The sequence below is a fragment of the Gossypium arboreum genome, chromosome 1 (genome assembly GCF_025698485.1).
Source record: "Gossypium arboreum isolate Shixiya-1 chromosome 1, ASM2569848v2, whole genome shotgun sequence".
Taxonomy (NCBI): domain Eukaryota; kingdom Viridiplantae; phylum Streptophyta; class Magnoliopsida; order Malvales; family Malvaceae; genus Gossypium; species Gossypium arboreum.
In genome coordinates, this window is record NC_069070.1 from 109,884,354 (window position 1) to 109,899,989 (window position 15,636).

Sequence of the window (15,636 nt, forward strand, 5' to 3'; positions counted from 1 at the left end):
AATTACTGAAACATCATTACATAATTGAAAATAAACTATGAATAATATAATGGAAAGAATTTATAAAATAATTTTTATCTTATAAAAATATAATAAAATACTTTTAAAAAAAAATTTAAGATTGAATCCTAAAACCACATAGTTGGTTTGGAGGGGAGTTGAAAGATGGAAAGTAAAGAAATGGGGAGTCACATTTGACATGTGACTCAAGGGTTGCGTTGCAATGCCAACTTTCTTAAATCCTACAAGCAAAATAACCAGAAACAACATCATTTCTTCTGGGTTTCTTGTAGGCGTTACAAACTTATAACTGCATGGATTCTCATCCCCTTATAGAAGCAACGTTTAAAGCTGTTCTAAAGCAATTGGCCCTCCCTTCAAGTTTTTCATCACTACCCCTCCTCATGTGGGTAGGCAGGCTCAACTGCTCGTTTGAATTTTAATCCCTCAAAGTTCATCAGTTATTTTTTAGGGCTACCCACTTTAAACAAGTTTAGTATTATTCTTAATTAGTATTTTATCTTTTAATTTTTGTCAAGAATTTTGACAGGTTTACAAAACGAGAGTATTTTAAAATACTTAAACCAATAAAATCATAGTAAACTAAAGAGTTTATATATGTTCTAGCTCGACATTTTCTGACCTTTGGCATTTAGGTTAGTGATGAGGAAGCATATTGCTTCAGTCTATTCAGGCACTACAAGATACTCCCATTATGTAAATCTGTTAAGGTTTTTAACAAATTTAAAAGACAAAACTTAAACAGAAGACAATATTCGATTTGTAAAATATGTGATGAAGCACATAAAAAAATAAAAAAATATTAACAAATGCTTTAGTTTACTATGATTCTCTTTTATTCAAAGATTTAAAATTTTTTTAATTTATCAATTTACCAAAACTCTCCTAAAAAAGAAAAAACAAAATTTGATCGAGAATAATACCAAATCCATAGAGAATCCGACCATCAACAAAAAATAGGCCATGTGTTTCATATAAATATTTCCCAATTTATTAATTACCGAATAAAAATCATAATTTATTTCATTAATAAAATTTTGCTTCAAACCCATCATTATAATTGGTATAAATACTATGTAGGGAACTCAAAAACAAGTTGGTTCATCCCAGCCAATAAAACATTGTTATTGTCATGAATGATCATTGTCTCAAATAATACAAAGCTCTTTCACCTACTTTGAGCAAAATTTAAAGTCACAACAAACTTCATCTGTCTAATTGTCTATTAACTTCCTCTCACTCTTCACTTTCATCAATATCCCACCAGCTTCACCAAACCCTTGTTGCCTATTTATATATACAAACCTGCAATTTTGGAAAGAAATTAAATATGGCAATTAAGGTCTTCTCATTCTTCTTCTTTGTTTATCTACTTGTGGAAATGCGTGAAATAAGTGCAATGGTGCCTGCTGTTATAGTCTTCGGAGATTCTACGGTGGATCCAGGGAACAACAACCAGATATCCACTGTTTTGAAGAGCAATTTCGCGCCTTATGGTCGGGATTACTTCGGTGGTCAGCCAACCGGACGTTTCTCCAATGGTAGGATTGCCACGGACTTCATTTCGGAAGCATACGGTATCAAGCCAGCCATACCAGCATACTTGGATCCCAAGTTTGACATAAGAGATTTCGCTACCGGAGTCTCGTTTGCTTCGGCTGGAACCGGTTACGACAATGCAACTTCTGATGTCCTAGTAAGTCAAGCCATGGATGGCTGATAGTTATAAAATTATCGGTTTCTTCAGCTATTTTCTCAATTTTTTTCCCATTGATTTTGCAGTCAGTGATACCATTTTGGAAGGAAATGGTGTACTACAAAGAATTTCAGGATAAACTAAGAGGGTATCTAGGCAATGATATAGCTAATCATCACTTGAGTGAATCACTGCACCTGATAAGCATAGGAACCAATGACTTCCTAGAGAACTACTATACTTTTCCAACCCGATCTTCGGAGTACCCTGTCGATAAATACGAGATTTTTCTAATAGGAATTGCCAGCAATTTCATCAGGGAGCTTTACAATCTGGGAGCTCGGAAGATAGCAATAAGCGGCCTTCCTCCGATGGGATGTTTACCGTTGGAAAGAACGACGAATATCATGCACGGAAGTGCATGTATCGAAGAGTATAACGACGTGGCTAAAGATTTCAATCAAAAGTTGCAGGATTCTGTCACGGAGCTGAATCGGGAGCTCGGTGGAATCCAACTCGTGATGTCGAACCCCTACTATAAGCTCTTAGAAATGATCCAAAATCCAATTCTGTTCGGTTAGTCCTTAGCAATAGTTCATAGTACTTGCATAGAAAAGGAAAGTCCTAGGACAAGGAGATATATGTCTATAATTGAACTTCATGCATTAAAATGGTAAAGACATAGAAGGACAACATAAATTACCCAACCATATTTGTCTGAAACATGAAATCATAGTTAAACCTGCATGTGTTTCTCGACTGATGAAATTTCTACGACATGACAGGATTTGAGAATGTGGCAACAGCATGCTGTGGGACAGGATACTTCGAGATGAGTTACCTGTGTGATAGGATGAACCCATTTACATGTTCGGATGCCAATAAATACATATTCTGGGACTCCTTTCACCCAACAGAGAAAACCAATTTCATTTTGGCTGATCATGCTTTCAAAACTACCCTTACCGTGTTCCGATAATTACTATAAAGCACAAAACAAGAAGAAGCAGTGTTTCATTGTTGTAGAATTCAACATACTATTATTATTTTCATTGCAAAGAAATGGGTCAAGCTTTTAACCACGTAAGATTATTATCGATTGAAAATGACTGGAGCCTCCATTGCCTGTCTCCATCAAACACCCTCAGTTGACAATAACTATACCTTGTAATGTTTATTCCTAAGATCCAAATGCCATTATATTTATAGTATATATGGCTGGATGTACAAGGGAAATAGTTCTGAACCTTCTTCACAGTTTCGTTGAAATTTCATCTCCTTTGCAAACTCATCTCCTATAAGTCATACACGTTCTATTGCCGCCCAAAATGAAAATTTCGAAGTTCTATTCATTTCCAGGGTTCTTTTTTTTCTTTTTATTTTCTGTTTTGTTAAATAAATGGGATCCAAGGTCTCTAGTCTGAGAGTTAAAAATGGCAGCGGTTTGGGGGAAAGCAAAAAATCAACTAAGCCACCAGAAAGAGTTGAAGCTAACATTAATGGTTCGAAGGGGAATAAAAGAGATGGGTATGCAAAGAAGGCATTATTTTATGTAAAGAATATGATAGAGAGGTGTGCATGTAAGTTGAAGATCAAAAAGTATATTGGAAAATCTGGGCGCAGCAATAGCAAGAAGAAGTCTCCTATGAAAAGGCCATGTTGTGCTTGTATTTCATCAGAGAAAAGGACCCAGTTGACAAATAATTTATTCAAAATGAAAACATTCTTGTTGAAGGTTGGAGGTGGTCATGATCATGGTGGAAGCAAAGCCAATAACATCAACGGTTGCAACACTAGTGGAGGGAATCATGGAAAGGGAGATACTGATAAGAAACAGATGTAAATTTCACCCTTTTATTCTTGGTTTTCCTTTCACTTGTATGTTTTTTATCAGGACCAGGATTTGATTTTTTTTTTTCTTTTAAAGTGCACTTCAAGTTCTTAGCAAAGTAATAAAATTAATGGAATTCTCTTTGTTGTAAGATTTGTTGACGTCGCCTCAACAGGTATAGTTGTTAATTGTGAATTTACTTTTGATTTTATCTATAATGCGTAAAGGAGAGTCTAATATCATCTAAATAAATTTTATCATAATAAATCGAATTGTTTGGGCATGATTAGATTCGATCTTATAACCTACAACATATAACTATCTCAAATGATAAAGCAAGGTCTTCATAAATGATCTAAATGCCATAGGTAATGAGTTTGAGTTAGACTATAGTTTGTGCATGAGTTTATTTATTCCAGCACTTTGACACGCTCTCACTTTATAAACTAGTAAAGGCTTTCAATAGAATTAGGAGAAAAAATCCCTTTTGGATGTTCTTCTTTGTTGAAGGGTTAGACCCTCGACAAGTCTACTACGCACATGATTCTAACTATTTAAGCATTCTGTAAAATCAACGAGACTTCCTGTAAAGTAGAAAGATAAACCCCAATCGAAAATAATACTAAACTTGTTGAAAGTTTGTAACCCTCAACAAAAAAAGAGCTCTACCTCAGCTAGTTGATTGCACCTGTTCAGGCACAAAATACACTCTTACTTTGTTAATCCACCATAATTTTCAATAGTCGGAAAACAAAACCATTACTGGAGACATGTTAAGGTTATGCCTCTCAATAAGAATGCAAATTTTCCAAAAGAAAAAGATTGGCTTCTTCTAGCACATATTTTTACACTTTTTCTTTCAAAATCATGGTCGCAATCTGATACGAGGACAATTTGAAGGACCGTAAGACTTCCAATAGAAGAATAAAAATCCTCAAAAACTATATCAATTACAAAACATTTAAGAAAATTTAACTTTTATTGCACTTCTAGTGGTAGTTTAAGGTGTGAGTATCAGACCCACAAAATCTTTGATCCCATAATTATGTCGTAAAGCTATCAGCTTAGTTTAAGGATCATCGTTTTTTACATGTTTAAGAAAAATCGAAACATAAAACTCGCCAAGAACAGCAGCTCTAGGACCTAATACAAGATATAATCTACAACAAATCTGGCTAAAGATTGCTAATGTAGAATTGAGATATTGTCGTTAATCGAATCAAATATTGAGCATCATGTTCGGTATAAGAAATTTGTAGCAGTCGTTAGTCATAGGGATTCCTGAATGTCTTCAAAAGTTCAGGGATATCATAACCCAACATGTCATCAACAGCTTGAATCATTTTAGGTTTTAGCTTCTCGAATTTGTCGAAGTTGTAACCAGACAAAATCTCCTTAAAATGTTCCACATTTGGAAAATCCCCTGGTGGTAGGTGATGATCTCTTTGAACCTATATAACAAACAGATTTTTTGCATAAGAAATTGATGCATGATAAACAAATTTAATATTCAATGTAAACTTGCAAGCACTGATACATGCACGCACACGCATGCACACGCGCACACACACAATAGAGAAGAGAGAATACTTTTCCGAATTCGCCTTCCAAATTATCGATCAGTCTCTGTTGAGTTTTTGCTTTCCCAATCATAGCAGGCATTTCCTTCTTAAGGTGAGCGATGATATAAGCATGTATCTTGGCAGCTCTAGCACGCTTCACAAACTCATTTATCTGCAGGTAAACAAAGTACCGAAACTTCCCCTTAACACGTATCTTTTTTTTAGAAAACTTCATTTCTTTTCACAGGAAAATTAGTACAATGAACTTACTCGACGATCACAAGCCTTCTTTGGAATGTCTTTCAGGTCGGAAAGAAGGTCCTCTTGTTCTTTTTCGAACAACTCTTTCCCAATTGGTCCTGTTGCAGCTTCATTTACAGGCTTGTCATTGAATGAACTGCCAAAGATGAGATATTAACATCAAAAAGTTTAAGACCAAGATGCATCATAGTTTAAAAGAAGTTTCAAGTAATATGCAACAATGAACATTTGGACACATTTGTTTCAGTCATTAAGATTGACGAGCAGAAAGAGCTTACCCAATATACACACGCACAACCTCTGGGGTGTTAAGGACTTTCCCAAGTGACCACATTAAGGCTCCATAAACCCTCATCAACTGCAATAAAAGGCAAAGATGGGTACATGAAAATCCAACCATACGTGAAAATCCAACCATCAGTAGTTGCATCTAAGAAAGACTAGTGGTTCAGAAACATGGCTGCCAAAATGCTTACTTGTTGCGTATCAACTTGATCTGCCTTGTTCAAAACCACACGAATCTTATCATCGTGACCACGCAGAGAATATATCACGCGCTTGAATTCATCACTTACATCTAACTTGTGAGGATCAAACAGAAGAAGAATAAGATCGCATTTTGCAGCAAACCATGACGTTACACCTGTAAAATCATAGGCTCGTTGTGTTCGTTGTTTTTCTCCTGATAACACTCCAGGAGTATCTACAAATGTTACGTGCTCCAACAGCTTCAGACATGAAAAGAAGGTATTAAATTCTATATAAGCAGAAAAATTAATCACAGCAAACTAGAATTGAACAATTAACTCACTGGATGTGGCATTTGAGAACACTCAAACTTCGACAAAAATGCAGTTCCGAAAGTAGTGAGGCCACTGAATGGCATATCTGCCTGGACAGCGATAGTGTTCCCTGGAACACTTCTTTCATCAGTTCCCGACTGCATAAAGGGAAAGAGAGTATGTGCATAACACGCGAGATCAAAACAAAATTCCACAATTACAGCAAACATCAAATGATAACAAACAAAGCAGTATAGACAGTATACAGAAAATTAAGATTCAATTTCCATAATTGATTTTAAAACCACCAAGTAATGGAAACTCTCCAAGCTAGATCTGCAGAACAGCAATTCTGAATTACCATAACAACAACAAATCTGTCAGTCGTTGGTTCAGGTCCAATGTGAGCTCCTGAAAATGATAACAAAAATATATGAATGAAAAAGGAGGGGGGGCTTCTAAATTAGTGATTTGTCTGAGTGAGAGTGAGAGGGAGGGGATCACTTGCCTGGATAACTAGTCTTAAGCAAATGTTTAATGAAGGTTGTTTTCCCAGTGGAATATTGACCCAAAAGCATAACCATTGGTTTGGCATCAAAATCACTGTTTGTCTGCAATAAACGAAAATCAGAACCAGCTGATTAGCTTTACAGAGCTGTTAAATAGAACTTTTGGCACATAGTCAAGGATAGTTAAAACTGAGTAGGATCTACAACTCACTCACCAACAATGGGGATACAAAATCATTAAAATGATATGCAACTTCTAAAGGCTTCAACTTCTGAAGGTACAATCTCTTTAAGCCGTCTATAATTGAAGTCACAGAGGACAAAGATATCTGTTCTATACAAGAAAGGATTAGTTACACATGCTAAGGATGCAGACAAATAAAAACAAACTAAAAAAGGATCAAGTAAAGGAATTAGACAGATATTAACATCATTAACAACACAAATACCAAAGCTAAAAAAAATAAGTGTTATGGAAGTAAAATAAAGAGACAAATATGAATTTGATATAAATAAAGGAATTATTTATAGCCCTAAACCCTATACCTAGACTAAAATGGTAGTAACAAGAGCATCAGCAGAAAAGGAAGATCAACTATAAAATGACAAAACAAACCTTCTTTGATGATTTTGAAGAAAACCATTGAGATGCAGGTGATGTTTGATTTGAAGAACTACCTGCAAGCCCCCAACTAGTAAAAATAACATATGATAGTGAAATCGGAGTAAACTAATCATCAAAGGTTACAACAAGAAAGTCATACCATTGCTTTCAAGGCTAATTGACTTTGAAGATTGTTTCTTTCTCTGAATAAATCAAGCAAAATGATAAGAAATTCCAGACGCTAAGCATATGGAACATAGAGTTTAAGAAGGTAAAAGAAAGAAGCCACATACCATGATTAATGTATCTAAGCCTTCCATCACAGGAGGTTTAATATTCTCAAAGTCTACTGCAATATATCAGCATACCTTAACATTAGCTCTGACTATTATGCAAGACTATAAATGTACTGGCAAAACAACCAAAAAAACAGCTTCTAAATAAATAAATGCACCTCAAAAGTTTTCAGCACGAATTAAACATTCAAACCATGCAATTCAGAAAGAGGTACATGCTAAATCATCATACCATCACCATTCAGGAGATCATGTGATATTTGATGACCTTCTTGCGCCAGCGAAACCAGCTAAGCATTAAAAGTAACAAGAAGTCAGATTAGAAGAAATCAATAAGCAATATATACTATATCGTAATCCAGAGAAACTTGCAACTCCTAACCTGCATAGCAAAAACAAATTCTTTGAAACCAAGAAATCCCTGTCTCTTAGAATCAGCAGTCGCCCACACCTTTAAGGAATCAAAACAAGAATGTAGCTGAATCATTTAGAAAATAGCATAAAGGAAACAAGAACAGTAATCAAACTCTAAGTTCCCTTGGATTTTGACTAAATTTACGGAAAATCAAACTTCAATTATTCAATTAAAGACTTACTTTTGGAGATTACGATCAAGTAACAGAAGCAATTAAAACTTCCCTTATGTTTTTTTTTAATAGATACTTCAAGTTTAAGCTGAACTTAAATAAATAAATAAAAATAAAAATAACCAAAAACGATGAAAATAGAAGAATATTGACCTGCTTGAGATCTGGTCGCGATAAATTTGATATACCAAAAAACTTGATTGCATCATTTCCAGTAATGCGTCCATCATTATCTACCGAAAAGAAGATATTAAAAATTAGTAAAACGAAAATTTGAACAAAAAGTAAAGCTAAAATCGTACCTGAATCAGCGAAGTTGAACCACTCTTGATAAATTTTCTGGTGTTCTTTAGAGCAGGAACCGATCCGACCGCTCCCAATCTCCATTGCTGAAGAGAAAACTGTAGATGTTTTTTTTTTTTTTTGAGTTACTTCAAGCGTTCGATAAAAGAGAAGCTGGCTTCGAAACAGTGGAGAGAGAAAGAAAATAAGTACAAAAAATGGAACAAAACTGAAAAAGGAAAAAAAAATACAATGCTGTAGCCGTACCACCGTCCGCGTTTTTTCCTGCGAGGGAGAGAGTGCTTTAACACCACGAAAAGGGGAAGTTCATACGTCGTCGTATAAAGGCTTCGAGTTTTAACGGCTTTTTGAAGGTTTTTAGAACGACAGCGTTCTGATAGGTTTTTTAATAGTTGCTTTCTCTTGACACTCGCGCCAAGAGTGGTTATTATTGAAAAATGTTAAAAATGAAAATAGAGCCGATTTGCAGTAACTTGAAGTAAATTAAGAAAATGAAACTACATTACATTTTTCTTGCTTGAATAAAAACATAATTACATTAAATTAAGTTCATTATGTCCAAACAAACTCTTTGCTTATAAAAAGCTTAAACAATTTACATTAATATCTTTTTAAAATAAGAATTTGATTTAAGAAAGATTGAGTGGCGTATTTAGAAGCTGGTAGGGCTCGACTCTCCTTAAAATAGAAAATTATTTATTTAAATTCTTTAAAATTTTAAAATTTTGAATTAATAAAATTAAAATTACACTTTAACCCCTTAAAAATGATAAAAATTTAATTTAATCTTTTAAAATTACAAAGATATAGACTATTAAAATTTATAATTTAATTTCGATCCTTAAAAATATTTTCTGAATTTATCCATGAATGGATTAATTAATTTTAAAATTAATTAATATTTTAATACTATGTCGAATAAATAAATAAAATGCTCCTCTTCATTTGGCTGCTTAGTATAAAATCATAATAAAAGCTTATTTAGTATACCAATATTAAAATAATGTAATAACATCACTAAAATCCTCAAAAGAAAACATCACTAAAATAGTTCATCGTTGAATTCAAAAATAAAAAATAAAATAAAATGCAAGTATTACTTTCTAAAACGGCATTTTTATCCTTAATGAGAAGGAAAAAACCCAAAGAGGTTTTTGAAAGGTGGGTGTGCTATGCGTGGAAAATATTGATGGAAATTGATTCGATTTTGTTATTAAAGAAAGGAAAATGTATATTTTATTGAAATTAATAAGGATATGGTGCTCTTATTTATGAAATGATTAAATATTGATAAAAGGAATATCTAAATTAAATGATTCAAAGTAAAGATAATAAGATACTAGAACAAGCAAATATACTTTTCCATTTCCTTAACAATTACATTAAAATCAACATCAAAATAGATTCTAAGCTAGATAAAAAGAAAAAAAAATGATTTGTTTTTAGTATTTTTATAATTATTTGACTTAAGTTACGACGGTACAAAGTAGATGATTTGTTTTCAGCTTTTCAGAGTTATTTTCATCTGCACAATTAAACTTATATGAAGACCTAGGATATATTGAAGACCTAGTTTGAGTTGCTAACATTTCTATAAATAAGACTTTAGGGGTTTGATGTAACTAAGTTGTCTTAGACGCATCCAAAAACCTTTGTAGTTTAGTAGCATGATTTAGATTTTATTTTTTTTCTTAACGATTTGTTCTTTTCTTTTGGAATCGATTTCGATCCAAGTTGTCTTTTTGTATTATGAACCGACCATATAATACCGTTTAGTATTAGTTAAACGTTAGATAGCCAATGAGTCAATATTTATTTCCATTTTTCTTTGCATGTAAAAACATTGAGGACAATATACAAAGACTATTAATGTTATCAATTGAAATTTTATTAAACCGATTTGTTCAAAAAACACAAGTATACAAAACGAATATACTATACTTAGGGTATTAGATCAAACACTATAAACATCTCTAATCCTCTTAAAGTTTTATACCTCAAAAACCTTCTTAAAGTTTTATACCTCAAAAACCTTAAGTATAATCTTTACAACTAAAAGAAGACTAGCTAACTAACAATCAACCTCTCATAGGTATATGTTTGGAGTGAAGCTATAAATACAATTATATAAGAGTAAGAAAAGATTTTACAGTAAGTAAAAAAAAAAAAAAAACTATGCACAAGAGAAAAATGAGAAATGAAAAATTAGAAGTTTTTCTCTTGACTTTGATGCTTGCATATGTTTCGTACCTTTCTTCAAGTGTTATTGACCTAGATTTATACCCTCTCATTGATTTTAAGAAGTTTGGAGTCATTGGAGGGAGCTTCTAGCCATTGGAGACATTAGTTTTGCACATTTAATGCAGTTTGAAGGATCAAGACAATGTATAAGTCTCAATACTTTTTTGAATAGGTCTCAATACTAAGAAGAACATGTATCGTGACCATCTTGTTCTCAAACGCCTTGTGGCTACTGACTTTGAATGTATCAATACCATACTTTTCTTAAAAGCTTTGTTAGATTCTCTTTGAGAGATCTTGAGACTTAGCTTAGAGATTGTTTTTTAAAGGCCTGAACTTAGGAGTACACAAAGACAGTTATAATTTGTTTAAAATATTTAGAAACTTGTTTTTTTTTTTAGTTTTCAACACTTGAAAATAATTAATGTGTTGTTAAATTAATTTTTGCAAATTTAATAGAGGAATTTAAGAATTATTTTATTATATCAAAACATTTAAAAATAAAAATTAATCATATAAAATAATTTTAAATTTAAATCATGTAGAGTGTAATTGGATTACTATAATTACATTTAATTAAATGAGACCCACTAATTATAATAGTTATCCAAACATGACACGAATATGTAATTATAAGCAATTATTTCCTCAATTTATTAGTAAATGGTTTTTCAAACTGTCATAAATACATTAGAATAAGATAATTTTATAATCTCGCTTGTAAAATAAAAATTATCACGAGTGCATCGAATAATAATATTTTTAATAGTTTATCTTTTATTTTTTACACCAACCTAAATGTGATATGAAATTATTATACCAGCATTTCCTACCACCAAGTCCAGCTAATTAAATTAATCCACGTCATATTCTTTTTCCATGCTAAGCCCTTCAAATTACTAATTTATTTTCACTTAATGTTAACAACAAACAGAAAGAAATTGATGGGGACGGCCTTCAGCCATTAATATTGAAATTGTTGATTTTCCTACGGATCAAAATGCAACGAATCAAGACAAAAACTAACTTAAACCTATCCCTAAACCTTAACCCTTAACCAATGAATTAATATACGGTTGACACAAGACAATTAAATTAGGGTGAATCTAAAGGATGAATCAAACCTAGAAGTTAAGAATTCGAAGCAATTGATGTAACAGCCTGTTTTTGGGTCAGATCGGAACAGTAGTTTCGGGACCACAGATTTAAAGTCAAAAATATTTATTTTATTATTTTAATAAGATAAATTGGTCATTGGATATGTGATATTATATTTTGATTCATGATTATACGTATATGAGCGAAAATATATGTATTATGTTAAATGTGGATTTGATGTATAGTATGTGCTTGATAAATGTATTTTACGATTGTGGAAATGTACATGAAAATTGAAAACATGATTTGATTTTGTGATGACCTTGTGATTATGGGTCTATGCTTATGTTGTATAAATATGTATTTATACCATGATGGTGGAAATGATTGGTGAAGGTGTGATGAGCTTATTTATCATCATTTTTGTACTAAAACTGTTTTGGACAGTAGCTGTAGTCCAACTTTGTAAATTCACCAAAAATTGTGGAAATTGAGTTAGAGGATGAATAAAATATTAAATTATAGCTTATTGAATCTATTTTTACATAGAATAAACGGTGTACGTAAAAGAATTTCAGATTATAAGATATTTAAATTTTCGTGAGACAGGGTCAGAATGATTTCAGAATCCCCTGTTCTGATTTTGAAAAATCATTAAAAATTGTAAAAAAATAATTAGGGGTTATAATTTATATGCTTAGAATCTTTGATGAGTCTAACTTATATATAGCCATGAATGATGGCTTATGCTAATCATATGATTATTCATGTGTATTTGCCAATGTTTTATGGTGTGATCATGTTGTTTGATATAGATGACTGTGTGCATACGACTTACGTACTCAATGATTGATTTTGGCATAATTGGCATATGGATAGATTATAGCATAAGGGTGAAATGTGAAAATGTATTAATGATAATCTCAGTATGAAAGTTGTTATGATTAATCTTGATAAAGTATGATGCTTTGTGTATGCGTAAGTTCTTATGAGAATGTCGTGCATAAGCTATATTTACGATTATTAAGTGTTCATTTATGCCATGTTGGATGCCATTGAGATATGTGTGTGCATGTGTTATGAGGGTGGCAAAATGGCTTGGAACATAGCCTACCATTTGTCCACACGAGCATGTAACCTTGCTTCATGATGAAATTTTCTAAGTTTTTCCAAAAGTTTTTAAAATTTCCTATTTAGTCCCAAATCATCTTTGATACGTACTTAGGGCCTCGTAAGCCCGTTTAAGGGACATTATACATATGTATAAATATTTTTTATTTGAATGAAATTTTATGGTCCGATTTTATGTGATTGTGTATGTTAAGTCCAATAATACCTCATATCCTGTCCCGGCCTCAGACATGGATAAGGGGTGTTACAATTAAAGAAGACATGAATACCCATGTTAAGGGGGGAAAGTGGAAGATAACTGAAAAGTATAGTAAAGAAGGTAATTTATCGAAGTTTTCTGACAGATTTATTAAACTTAAGTGAAAAGTGTGACTGGTTTTGTTTAATGGTGAATATGGTTTAGATATATTACTGCTTGATTGAATATATCAAAAGAGCCAAATAGTGGCAGCCAGGTTTTGCAGCTTATGTGTTAATTTAATAGGAGCTTCAATAATAGAGAAGTTTCATATATGGAACTAAAAACTCCTTTATAAACAGATCAAATAATTTTCCTTCTACCAAATATCAAGATACGAGGATTAGTAATAAAACCCATAAAGTAAAACTGTCCCATGAGCTCAAAATCTTAGAAAAGTTGTGCAAGAAAGCATTTGATTCAATAATCGATCTAGTTGAAAATCAAGAAATACCAATGGTCTTTCCAAGTATCCATAGAACAAACGATAACTCAATCCCAAAAATGGTGTGCAGTGTGCTCCTATCCAACGCTATCCCATATACTGTAATCCCACCTTGATTCTTCTCAAAATACGTCACTGTCATCAAAGCAACCATCAATGCAAATCAACACCGATACTAAAACCAACACATTCAGCTTCTTCTTCTTCTTATTCTTTTTTTTTTATTAAAAAAGTGACATAAAATATATTACCTAGAGCTTGTCTCTTGTGGTATGAAATGGTACTATAAGCATATGCTGGGATCAGCTTGCAGTTATCCAACTCGTCTTCTTCTTCACCCGGATCGTCACCTTCAGATTCACCATTTACACCCACGTGTGGTAACACTTGTTGGTCATGGATGGCCGGAGTCCTCGGGGTCTCGCCTTCATCAAAGGAATCTAGTGTTGCACAAACATGCCACTTTGAAGCAAGGGATGTAACTGATTGTGCTTTGTGTGTTATCTTTGTTGCACTTCGAAGCAATATACAGAGTCCTGTGAGAAGAGTTATAGAGCACAACTGCAACAAAAATGAAACAGATAAATCATCTATGTTAATCGAATTCGGTTATGTTTGATTTTTTCGATCGCAAACTTACAGCAAGTTCTCCAGCTTTGTAAATATTCAATCGAGAATTACTCTTTGTAGTGATAAGCAATGAAGTGAATTGGCTGAAAGTCACCAAGATGAGGCACCATACTATAAATGCTCGATACCTATGGCTAATGATCCGCAATTGCCGCCTGATCCTGAGGTGTTCGCGCAACACCGAACCCACATCGGAATCGACATTGAAAACTTTGGCGAAATCGTGGAGCCGGAGAACCTGGAGATTGCAGATGAGGCGAAACAGGACACACACGAGGAAGAAGACCGTGGTTCGGTAGAGCCAGGAACATAACTCCATGACACAGGCTACTGTGTCACTCAACCACACAATGCCTAAGAAAGGAATTTGGGAAGCACCAGAGGCATACCACCATACTTTGTATGCAGTCTCAGCTATGAAACACGGCAGGACAAAAAATGACACAATCTTCAGTGACCTCTGCATATATTGGATTAAAGAACATCCATAAACTTTCAATTTAAAAGAACAGGCATGACAGCAGAAATTTTTTAGGAAGAAAAAAAAAACATACATTGAGCTGAACAGTGTATTGTTTCCTAACAGTCTCACTTTCATCACAAAGCTTATCAAGGAACAAGAACCTCCTCAGACCATGTTTTTTCACGAACCTCGTCAAACAAACGAAAGACAAGGCCGAGACACTGCTTAACGACAGCTGAACCACCCAATCATAAGGCCTTGTATGTGTAGCATCACAAGTGGAACAAGCTAACATAAAGTGGGACACCAAAGGAACAAGGAGACCGAACACGATGAACATAAACCAAGACAAACAACCCATCCAAATGTTGGATTGATCAACGCACATCCATCTGAGGTATGTTCTGAAGCTTTTTAACTCGTCTTGTGCGTGAGAAATGGTTCTTGCAAGCCTAGTTCGTTCCACCAAAGGTTCCATGTTGTCCCCCATGAATGAAGGGCTTGTTTGAAACACTGGATTACATATACGATCAAGTGGTTCTTTGTTGTTTACAGATCATCAATGACACGGCTTGGAGAAGGGACTTAAAAAATTAATGGAGGGGGTAATCAGCCTAATCACCATCACTGTAGATGGCAAAGATCTATCTCATCACATGATACTGCCACATGGGAAGTCAGACAATTAATTGTTTATTACTATAATTTGTATATTTAAATACTAAGACTTGGGTTATAGGTGTTGATAGTTCATTGCAGATTTAGGTATTTAACAGTTGATTATTATTTTAATAGTATAGATGGGGGAATAAAGCTGGTTGGAGGTGGGGTTACCTTTGCTACTCTGTGATATGGTCATTGGGTAGGGGCTATTGATTGATTGATTGCTTTCCTGATTTTATCTTTTTGACATATATTAAAATAGGATGATAAATTAT

General features: G+C 33.4%; 3 protein-coding genes across 8 annotated transcripts; 1 reads left to right on the plus strand and 2 right to left on the minus strand.

The window, feature by feature from the left end:
- Nucleotides 1-1,119: 1,119 nt before the first annotated feature.
- LOC108483545 (GDSL esterase/lipase At4g26790-like) lies at nucleotides 1,120-3,699 on the plus strand. Its single transcript, XM_017787001.2, has 3 exons — nucleotides 1,120-1,717; nucleotides 1,804-2,293; nucleotides 2,503-3,699. The coding sequence occupies exons 1-3, from the start codon at nucleotides 1,352-1,354 to the stop codon at nucleotides 2,694-2,696; spliced, it is 1,050 nt and encodes a 349-aa protein (XP_017642490.1). The 5' UTR covers nucleotides 1,120-1,351; the 3' UTR covers nucleotides 2,697-3,699.
- An 809-nt stretch (nucleotides 3,700-4,508) lies between these two features.
- LOC108480393 (EH domain-containing protein 1) lies at nucleotides 4,509-8,824 on the minus strand. 6 transcript variants are annotated; one of them, XM_053030275.1, is made up of 17 exons: nucleotides 8,699-8,824; nucleotides 8,452-8,609; nucleotides 8,303-8,382; nucleotides 7,945-8,013; nucleotides 7,795-7,852; nucleotides 7,560-7,615; nucleotides 7,427-7,469; nucleotides 7,279-7,340; nucleotides 6,878-6,991; nucleotides 6,662-6,764; nucleotides 6,515-6,564; nucleotides 6,183-6,311; nucleotides 5,848-6,099; nucleotides 5,650-5,729; nucleotides 5,381-5,507; nucleotides 5,139-5,282; nucleotides 4,509-4,999 (listed from the first exon to the last, which is right to left on the minus strand). In XM_053030275.1, exons 2-17 carry the CDS (start codon nucleotides 8,534-8,536, stop codon nucleotides 4,814-4,816), a joined length of 1,638 nt encoding a protein of 545 aa, XP_052886235.1. In that variant the 5' UTR covers nucleotides 8,537-8,609; nucleotides 8,699-8,824; the 3' UTR covers nucleotides 4,509-4,813. The 6 variants fall into 6 exon arrangements, with proteins under 6 accessions (XP_052886235.1, XP_052886236.1, XP_052886238.1 ...); XM_053030276.1 differs by having other exon boundaries at nucleotides 8,452-8,605; nucleotides 8,699-8,818; XM_053030278.1 differs by having other exon boundaries at nucleotides 8,452-8,550; nucleotides 8,699-8,779.
- Nucleotides 8,825-13,426: 4,602 nt separating this feature from the next.
- Nucleotides 13,427-15,339, minus strand: LOC108481905 (uncharacterized). The gene is made up of 4 exons (XM_017784971.2): nucleotides 14,790-15,339; nucleotides 14,246-14,695; nucleotides 13,857-14,166; nucleotides 13,427-13,740 (listed from the first exon to the last, which is right to left on the minus strand). The coding sequence occupies exons 1-4, from the start codon at nucleotides 15,186-15,188 to the stop codon at nucleotides 13,604-13,606; spliced, it is 1,296 nt and encodes a 431-aa protein (XP_017640460.1). The 5' UTR covers nucleotides 15,189-15,339; the 3' UTR covers nucleotides 13,427-13,603.
- Nucleotides 15,340-15,636: the final 297 nt, after the last annotated feature.